The following is a 10,734-nucleotide window of genomic DNA, read 5'->3' on the forward strand; positions in this document are numbered from 1 at the left end:
AGAGAGAGAGAGAGAGAGAGAGAGAGAGAGAGAGAGAGAGAGAGAGAAGGCAGTAGAAAATAAGAAGGATGAGTAGCTGGGGGTAGGAAAGCCTGTGAGTTGGAGCAGCCTGGGAGTTTGGGGAAGAGACAGGATAAGAGGGGCTAGCATGGACTTTGAAATGTATGTATAACCAACACATGTGAATAGGGAAGTAAGAACCTGGAGGCTAGCATGGATTTCATATGTTAAAAGCTGCCACAGGTATGTGTCAGTGGAGAGCCATATGCCTCCTTTGCCGGAGACAAGGGAAATGGCTCCTTTGGGTGGGCAGATAACTCATTTCAAAAGTTCCTGAGGAACAGTGGCTTTTATCTAACCACTGGAAATCCTTCTAGACTCCAGCTTGAGCTCATTTCTGGAGGTATGGACTGCCTGAGATCTAACAATGGTGGCCTTGAGTTTCTGGTTGCTTCCTGGTCCAAGGCCGTGTATTCCAAGGGTAAAGTGTATTGTAGCTGTCACAGACCCTGATATTCAGAGCAGCAGTGGAGGCTGAGTGACCAAAGCAGTCCTGTAGCTTCTGGGTTTCTGATCAAGACCAGGTCCGGGTATGGCTGAAAGCAGACATCTTCTTCCCTTTTAGGCCTCCCCCACTTGACTCCTTAGTGTCAACTAGAAGCTTTTCTAGAGGTGTAATCTCTTTGCCACAAACCCTACGACCTCCAATATACTGTGTAGAATCCTCTCTCTAGGCAGCAGCCCTTGATGAAAGGAAACTCCTCTGCCTCCGACCATGACTGACATGAGCCACTAGGATACCACCCACGCTACTTTAAGGGCTGGCCCATGCCATTACCATTCAAATCTATTCTACTTTCCTCTGAGCACAAAAAGGTCCTACTAGGTCCCTTGACCTTGTTCCTTTTGGTGTTGGTTTGAGGGCCATAGGACTTAGGGCTTCAGAAGCTTCTAGGTCAGTCCCCACCTACCAAACAGTACTTTCCACTGCTGGGTCCCTACTGTGTACTTCAAGTACAGGGCCTCTGTGCAATCCCTGTGATTGTCATAAAGTGTTTAGAGCCTCAGGGCACCTGGTACCTTTTGCCTGTAGGTGAGCTAAGATGATAAACACTGGGGTACCCAGCCAGTTCCTACTCTTAGTTGGATGGGGAGTACACCCCCTGACTGCAGAAGAGATTGGCTGTACTCTGTGTCACTAAGAGTTTATCTCCCTCAGTTGCAGGCCACAGGCTTTACCACAGTTCATGGATTTCTTAGTGATTCCCCAGGACTCCTCCCTGCTGAGGGAAGGTGGGTGCTGTGCCCTGGTCATTTCTTGGAGCCTAGTCCTGCATAGTCAGCATGATAGTGGTTATGCTGTCTCTGAGGTAGAAGGCTCCTGTGTCATGGAACTTTAGGAGGATAGATGGCCACAGGTTCTCTTCACAGACTCCAGAGAGAAGTGTTGGCGACTTCTGAATGATTACTGGGCTCTGGCTACCTTCCGGAGCCTGACAACACCATTGGATTTAAATATCAAGTTAGCCCAATAAGAACTTATCTCCTTTTTCTAGTTAAGAAAACATGCTCAACAGAGTCAGACAGCTTTTACAGAGTCTATGAGGGGATAGAGAGCTTTGGCTTCATTAAACACTATGAGAACCTTCCTTCACTTGGTGTGCATGGGAGTGCTTCTTTCTACCTTGTCAGCAGACAAGGGTTAGGTTGTATCTCCAGGCATGCTCATTGGAAGTGCAGTGGGCTTGCAAGGTAAACTCTGCCATGATGTTAGAACCAGATAAATAGTTCTCGGCACTAATAAAACATGAAAGGCAACCAGTTTCAAGCTCCACCCAGCTTACAGATGTGAGAGCCAATGTCTAGGGAGGAAGTGAGTCAGTTAAAGTTCCAACAGACCAGGGCCAGGGAGACCCACCTTTGCTTCTTCTGCAAGTCTTCTTCAGAGCTTGCTAAGGGAAAGGAAGTACTCACATTGTCATTCAGGGATAAGAGTTACTCAGGGCATAGTGAGTGTTTGATGTGGTGCTCCAAGCTTTGTCAACTGATGCTCAAAGGGAGACATACAGTGTCATGGGCTCCCAAGTTTGAGTTCCATCACACCGTCAGTCTCTAGCACAGGTGTTGCTCTCTGGAGGTTTGATGGGCATAAACTGCAGACTTTTCCCACTCTCCAGATTGGGCAAGACACCTTGGCTAAAGCATCTTACTATGAGATGTGGAAGGATGCACTGCAGGTGGTGGTGAGCTTCGCTCAGCAGGTCTCTTATGACTTAATGAATGATGTACGCCCAGGGTCTCATGTCATTGTCAGAACAGACTCAACTACTGGGCATCTAAGCATCCTCACTGTCCTCTGAGAAACAACCAAGGACATCTCCCTGTCAGGAAATAGGCCTGATTCTCATAGATATATGACTGAGAAGAATTAAACTTTCACCCCCATTCTCACCACCCCCAAGGCTAAAGCCCACGGCCATGGCCATGATTTCTCTTTTACTTTACACTGACAGTGACTCTCAGTCATCTCGTAAGGGGAAATCAAAGCAAGCTGAAGTACTCACCTTTCTTTAAGGCAATACTGCAAAGGAAGTTTGTTTCTCTCTCTCACATTTCTCTCTCTAAAATCATGAGATTCCAAAGCTATGGACCACAGGGCCACAGTTCAAGCAGGACCCAAGTAAAAGGCCACAATATGGCTGCAGGAAGGAAAACCTTAAGTTGTGGGTTTTTCTAAAGGGTCAGCATCCACGTTTGAGCTTCTAGAACAGAGGTCCCCACAGCAGGAGGAGTCAGCATACCTGCATTTGTCTTATACTTGACCATGATCCTTAATGTTCTTGTCTCTAACATTCCAGTATGGCAACCAGTGTCTGTATTCCCCATTGCCTTGTCCTGGAGCATTGGACTTGATGCTACATGGCTCATAGCTCAGCTGCTGTTGTCTTCCCAGTCTGTGTTTTTATGTTTCCACCCCTTGGTGGCAGGGTGGGTAGGCTGACTGTCTTTGGAGAGAGTGAACTAGCTGTTTCATGTGTCTCTTCTATTCCTCCTCTGCCAAACTCACTCACAACTTTCTGTTTGCACAGGTTTTGACTTGATGGATTTGTTCAGTGTGAAGGAAATCTTGGGGAAGAGAGAAAACGGAGCCCAGAGTTCCTATGTACGGATGGGTTCCTTCCCTGTGGTGCAGAGAACTGAGTGAGTGGCCCTTTCTTCCAGAACCTTTGGACACCCTTGAAAGCAAGGTGCAGCCAGCCACAGGAATCCAGTCAGCACTGAGCTGATGGTAGCACACTTATTGGTGCCTGGCAAGGTCACACTAAGTTGATGCAGTTTAGCTACTTGTCTGGCAATTTGAGCTGGCTCTCTGCAGTTTCATGATCATTGTGCCAATGATCTTCTGGTCATTTTGTGCTCATCCATTTATGGATGCAGTTTCCTTTCAGCTCGTGAAATGACAACCATTTTTTATGGTTATTACCACATAGCGCCAGCCATGGCTTCACATAGCAGATGTGTATTTCCTAGATTTTGGCCAGTGAAGACTCAGTTTTCATGTTGAGTGCCTTGTTTATATTATTACCAAATGCCTCATGTTTTTTTTTCTTCTTCCTATTTCTACCTGAAATGAGTATCTCTGCCTTGTGATGTTGAAAGGCTATGCTGGACATTTTTTTTTCTCTAGTATCTGATCCTACTTCATCTCCAGTGAAGGGCTAAAAGTGATCCCGGACTTAGTACTGTATGCTCACTGGAGACAAACAGATGGTTTGAAAATTAGGATGATCCTGCATCATGTGATTCCCTCCTCCATCTTGTAACTCTTTAATTGCTTGTTAATCTCCTTAAAGTCAGAGGACAGAAAGGGCGGACTGGCCTTTGGAATGAGACTTTGGAGTCTTATTGCTTGACCTAAGCCTCATTTGTTGAGTCCTGTATGTTTAGAGGATTGAAGGCATGCCTTCCTCCTGCCAGGCCTTTGCTGGTGTCCTTTTCTCTATCCTGGATACCTGCTCTGCTCCTCATTCCTGGGCTGGGCCTTAGATGGTGCTCTCCAGGAACTTGCATCCTAAGCCAGGCCTTGCCTTCCTCTACTCTCTAAGCACACTCCTGCACTGAGCATAGTGAACTTGAGGACAGTGAGTCAAACTGTTCAACTGATTTTTTGTAGACAATTTTTTGCTGCTTAGTTAGAAGCTTTGGGGGAGACATAAGCCTTAATCCCTTCCAAAGTCCCATCACAGTGAGAGAAGTAATATTTTAGCTATTCATTGTGAGCTATGCATGCGGGCTGGATTACAACACTGAGTTCATTGAGTATCCTCTGAGCTGACTCTAGTGTCACCTCACCCATGACTTGGAACTCACATTCCCTGAGACTAAAGGAGAATGAGTCACATGACTCCCTCTCTGAGCTGCATCTTTTCACCTGTGGAACAGCGGCTGCACTCTGACCTTCTAGATACTGAGCATGCTCTTCTGCAGTGGTGCACAGATGCTTAACGCAATGTGTGTCACCTGGTCCCAGGCTCATTTAAGGGGAATGTTAGGATGGTCAGACTCCATGCTATACTCTCACTTCACCCCTTTCTTATGAATTCATCAGTCACACTGCTTAGAAACAGAAAAATACCACATTTAATTTCACCTTAGAGGAACATTCAATAAAGAACAGAAGGGAGAGAGTTACACAAATGCAACAGATGCCTCACAGACCAGAGATGTCTTGTTCTCCAGGGACACCAGCCATTCACCAGAACATCTTTAAGTTCTTACTCTGGAGAACAGTGGGCTGGGCACAGCTTCTATGTGATGAGTTCAGCTGTGACCCTGTCCATTTTCCTGAGTGAGGATTTCTGTGTGTCCTGTTTCATATGGCATAGTTACAGAATGAAATAACCCTCTGACATCAAGAAGGGGTAGTTTTCTTTCACTTTCTAATGCATTGAAATGTATTCATCCTTACACATACATGATTTAACTTGCAGATTAATTTTATTCATAATGGGAAGAGATGTCACTTTCAACATTACTCACTTCTTTAACATGTAAAGGACATTTTTACACATCTTCATTTAATTATCACTATAATAACATGTGGTGCACGGGGCAGGCATTACTCTCGTTTATGTGGTACAGCATCTGAGCTTCTAAGGAAGGCAGTCACTTGTTAAAACCTCACAGATAACAGGAGACAGTAGCTGGCCTCATTGTCAGATACTTGAAGTCCAAAGCCCTATTTTTTGTTCTGTAATCTCGTATTTGCTATGCCATTTATGGAAAGAATTATTTATTACTCTTCCCTCCCTTGTCTATACTGATTCCCCAAGATTATATGTATGTAGTTATGTATATGTGTGCTACACTGTTTGTATCTCTCTCTTTATCCCTCTCTCCCCTTGTGTGTGTGTTTGTATGTGTACACTTCTATTCTATCTATCTATCTATCTATCTATCTATCTATCTATCTATCATCTATCTATCATCTATCTATCTATCTATCTATCTATCTATCTATCTATCTATCTATCTCTTTTGTTTGAGTACACACACTTGAATATGTCTGCTGCTGAGATAATTTAGAATTATAAGAAAAAAGTGTGTTCAGAAAGAAAACAATAGAAAGATTCATGAAGGAAATAAGCAGTAAAAAAAAAAAATGTGTCTTAGGTAGGGATGCCCTGTCTCTTTCTACATACATGGTGATTAAAGGAGTCCCTAACTCCTTAGGGAAGCCTAGGTGCAGAAGATGACAGGCTCCTTTCCTCCTGTGTATATATAATCCTCATGATGTCCTACCTTGGAGGATGATATTAAACAACCGAGTCTCCTCTCAGCTTGGATACATGAGTGGAGAGTCAGTGAGGACCGGTCTTAGCTTTTAAGTTTTAGCTACATGAAGGATCTCTGAGGTTCTGGAAATCAAAGAACCAGGAACTCAGATGCTGCCCCACTTCTTTTCCTGACTGTCTGGCCAGGCAGCCTCCATCTCCTCCAGCAGCAAAACCATTGCTATGTGTGTTCTCAGAGGCAGTCTTCCACCCCCAGGGTAGACTGTGGCTTCCTCCTGGCCAAATTCTGCAGAATGAAAGGACAATTGGCTGGTGGTTAAGAGAAAAGCTATGGAGAGAGAGCAGACCCTCCGGGTGTGAACTCTATCTGCCACACCCCTTGAGTTAACCCCAGAGAGTCCAGGTTCCCTGATTTGATGCAAAGATCAAAACACATCCTTCACAAGTTCTTTCCAGGATGGAATGAGATGAAAGCTTGTGTCTTCATTGTATTCTGTTCTCCAAAGTACTCATTTCAAAATTAAGGATTAGATTAATGTCTTGGGATCCCGAATGTATAATTTATTGAAGAAATGTAAACATGGGTTAAACTTTGTTTTGATAGTATGAAAATCCTAGATAGAACACAGGTATCCACCAGAGCAAGTCTGAAAAAATTGGTGATATCACAACTTTGGTAGAAAGGATGTCACTGTTACCCAGAGGGAGAGGAGGGATGTTTCTTGGTCTTTTCCATTGCCATGGGAAGCTAGTACCTCAGTGTCCCCTGGGAAAATTAGCCTGGTCTGGGAAAAGAAAGGGTTTTGGATGAAAATAGTATTTGACAGCTTTCAGGGTTTTTATTCCTTAGCACCTGTAGGATGCCTGTTGTACTGGTGACTTTGTGGTAAGAGCTAAGGGACAGGGATTTCTCAGATGTTCTCACCAGGTTTCCCACATGGAAACTGGGGAGACCTGTGGGGAGGGCTGAGACCAGATACTCTGAATTGAGATGATGGTGAGGGATAACTGAGTGAGCAAGTGTGTAAGTTAAGTTTTACAGAACTCTGTTGGAAAATAAAGAGAAGTGAGGAAAGAAGGGGAGAAAATTGTTTATGAAGGGCTGAACTGAGGGCCAGAAGGAAGCTCAGGCATCTCTGTCAATGACATTGGTGGACAGGTGGTCCAAGGATGCTATGGACAGGCACAGCGTGATTGGCTTTGGGATCTTCATAGTAACTGATTTTGGAAGAGCATGGACAGTTTCAGGACTCACTGGCGTAGAGGTCACCTCTAGGAGAGAGCTTTCCTGTAATGATGGTTGACCCAGGGACTAGTAGAGAGAAGAGGATGTCCCGTGTCATGCTGACTATGCTGCATAGTATGCATGGTTCCTAAGAGGCTGATGTTTCTGAAAGAGCTGGAGACTGGATGTCTAAGGCCAGGTCTGCATTGATGATGCCTTCTCACAGTAATACCACCTAGCAGAATTGCTAAACAACATGGACTAGCCTTTCTGAACAAAGGGTTCCACTCTTATTACCTAATTACTGACCATCTAGGCATTAGGATTTTAGCACATGGATTTTGTGAAGACATACACTGAGGCCATAACAACTTGCTATAGGACCCCAGGTATAAGAAACACAGGAACAGGACAGGAGAGGTGACGGCTGAAAGTCTCTACTGCAACAGTTCCTGGGGAAGGGTCATTCAGCACTTATTGAACATCAGTCATTGGGAAGGTGGGGAGCCCAGAGATAAACACTGAGGGTGGGGACAAAAGCAGTGAAGGGGCCACAGTGCTAGTCAATAGAAGGCTTCATTAAGACACTGCCTTAGTAAGAGGCACCAGTACAGCTTGTGGGAGACTGTTGTGGGAATCCTTAGGGGTCACATTGCCAGGACATAGTGGGTGAGAAGACATGAAAGCTTCCGAAGCCAGCTCCCTACTCTTTGCACTAATGCTGGTCCTCTCTCTCTCTCTCTCTCTCTCTCTCTCTCTCTCTCTCTCTCTCTTTTCTCAGAGATGTGTTCCCCCAAGGTCTACCTGATGAGTATGCCTTTGTCACAACTTTCCGGTTCCGGAAAACATCACGAAAAGAAGATTGGTACATCTGGCAAGTCATTGACCAGTATGGCATCCCACAGGTAAAGGCAGTGTTGCCTGGCACCAGGAAAGATGTTATGTCCTTCTCCCAGGAAACAATCTTGACCATTGTGTTTCCTGCAAGAGGCTCAGTTCTGAGCCTAGACAGCAGTGGAGTCCAATGCATGGAGCCCTAAGGAGCCCGTAGGTCCAGCTCCTTTTTCCTTCCCTGGCAAGACCTTCTAAGGTTTGACATTCAATTACCATTCTCTGAGACTTTCTGTCTAACCAAAGAAATAAACACATGCTTTGCTGCCTATGGCACCTTCTCTACAACAGACCTCATAAAGTATTGGAAGAAACTTTCTTAGTGTCAGGTAGACCTGGACCAAATATTGTGTCTTCTCCTTTCTTTGTGTGGATTATGGGGTAGGACTGCCTGTGAGTCTTAGCTTCCTCAGCTTAGAAGTGGGAAATAAGAGTACTTACCAAGAGTAGCTGGTGAAAGAATCAGGTGTTCATAAAAGCATGCTTGCAAAGCATCCAGCATAGTCTAATATATAGTGGAATCTGTCATGAGTAGATCTCCTGTATAAAAGAAGATTGTCTTCAGTTCACTCATGTGTGAAGTTCCAAACCCTTGCTTTTACCCACCTGTAGAGTATTGACTTCCAGTTCCACAGTTCCTCATCAGCACCAAGTCCAGTGAGGAGAAACAAATCTCAAAGCCAATGTCATCAACACAAAATGTCAGCTTGAGAGGAAAGCAGTACCACCCTCCACTCTTAAGCAAATCTAAATCTACTTGTTCTCAGGGCTCAAAGGCCTGATCCCTGAACACTGTCCTTTCATTGGAAATATGCATGAGTAGACTTTCTCATCTCTAGCTGTGAGAAACTCCCTTGGTTTACATATGGGGTTGAAACAAACCAAAAAGTTTTCCAAGTAATTGGCCTTCAACAACCATGGACAGTTGTCTGAGACCACCAGCACTGTTTACCTCTTATTTCCTGTCTCTTGGACGACTTCCTTCTAAGCTCTTCTCTCCCATTCTGCCTATCTTCCTTTCCCCTTCTCTTCTTGTAATAAGTAAATGAGATGATGCAACTGAGACACTAAGAACATTGTGCGAAGTGGACAATGCCCACTGTATTCAGCCTATAATTTTATTCTATTCTAACAAAATAGAGTGGAGTAAAATAAGATAGAAGACAAGAATAGCAAAATAGAATGAATAGAATAGAATAGAATAGAATAGAATAGAATGGAATGGAATGGAATGGAATGGAATGGAATGGAATGGAATGGAATGGAATAGAATAGAATAGACAATAGAACAGAACAGAATATAGAATAGACTGGACTTCTATGATCAGAGAAAACCTTGACATTGTTTTTCACTGTTCATCGACATGACACAAACCTGCTTTAAGTAAAGTTCAGATGGCTCATAATTCTTAATGCACCCCATCCTCTTCATCGTAATGCAGATAGGCTGGTTTTACTATTCTCATTTCAGGGAAAGAAATAGCCACAGAGAGGCTCAGGAATTGACCTGAGTTTGCGCAGTAATAAGAGCCGAAGTTGAGACTTGAACCCAAGCAATTAAGACCCAAGTCTGTGCCTCTGTTGTAAGCCTGTCTTAGTCTGATAATCCTGTTCAATAACTCACCCATAGCATCTGTGGTCACACAGAGATACAAACTCATTTTCAGTGCTGACCATGGAAGGATATAGTTTCCTGTGTGTGGGAGACTGAAAGCACTGACAGGCTTCTGTCGGCTCTGTGTTCCTGTCTGTTGCCAATGCCTGTTAACCATAGATTTGCTTTTCCAATTTCTCTGGTCTGGCAGGGCAGGACTGGGCACCTGCCATGACATTCCTGTCGGGTGAGCCCACACCACCTCCACAGTCTGGGTCTTTTCTTTCATGGCATTTGCAGAGCTTTGTGCTCCCTGTCTGCCATGACTGCTGCCCCCTCCTTCTGGACTAAACAGAGTTTAGATATATCTTGCTACTTCAATTTGCTGATGCATCTGAGACATGAAGTGAACTCCAGGAGGATACCCAGCTAGTGTGGACACACTTCTTGGGCCTGTGTTGCTTTCTTTTGTGCTAGAGACAGAAGCATCAGAGGGAAAGCCAAGGCTTCAGGGGTCTTCAAAGATTGTTAGGGCTTGGACTAAGGTCTGTGAGATTATCCTGAAGAAAAAGAGGTCGTGTTCAATCATGGAACAATTACACCATATGTACTGTATCAGGTGATTAGAAAGGAGACCCTTGTTTTCAGCTATTTATCATACCTGTAATATGCATGCATGTAAGCCAGTTACAAATCTAAGGTGCCCCTTAGTTGTGCAAAAGGGAGGTTGAGCCAGAAGCATAACCTAGAAGACCAGGGCTGTGCTATGAATACTCTTTATCAGAGCATTAGGAAGCAAACCAGGGTCATTAGAAAAGACTGCAGTTTCTGTGATCTTAACCTGCTTAAGTTATTGTAATTAAGATTTAGACTACAGCCCGACATATAAGTACTATGTAAAGTGCTTACATGTATACTTATTGAATCCTTTACAAGTCTGTGATGTAAATGCCACTATAAATACCATCTTACAAACGAAGAAATGGAGTGGAGAAGTTGAATAACCTGTCTGAGGTCACAAAGTGTTGAAATGACTTCCTGGTTTGGGATGACCAGGTACTATCTTATGCGTTGAACTAAAAAAAAAAAAGATGAAGTGCAAAGAGTTGCTTGTGGGTGGGGATGTGGGGATGTGGGGATGTGGGGATGTGGGGATGTGGGGATGTGGGGGTGTGGGGATGTGGGAGATGTGGGGATGTGGGAGATGTGGGGGATGTGGGGGATGTGGG

At 44.4% G+C, this 10,734-nt stretch overlaps 1 protein-coding gene across 1 annotated transcript in view; it reads left to right on the forward strand.

Annotated features, from left to right (window-relative positions):
* Window positions 1-10,734, forward strand: part of Col22a1 (collagen type XXII alpha 1 chain) — a 236,740-nt gene that overhangs the window by 49,235 nt on the left and 176,771 nt on the right. Inside the window, exons 5-6 of the mRNA XM_028773262.1 lie at window positions 3,090-3,201; window positions 7,802-7,925. Coding sequence (XP_028629095.1) covers window positions 3,090-3,201; window positions 7,802-7,925 — 236 coding nt within the window. The remainder of the gene's footprint in view (window positions 1-3,089; window positions 3,202-7,801; window positions 7,926-10,734) is intronic.

The sequence above is a fragment of the Grammomys surdaster genome, unplaced genomic scaffold (assembly GCF_004785775.1).
Source record: "Grammomys surdaster isolate TR1022 unplaced genomic scaffold, NIH_TR_1.0 224, whole genome shotgun sequence".
NCBI lineage: Eukaryota > Metazoa > Chordata > Mammalia > Rodentia > Muridae > Grammomys > Grammomys surdaster.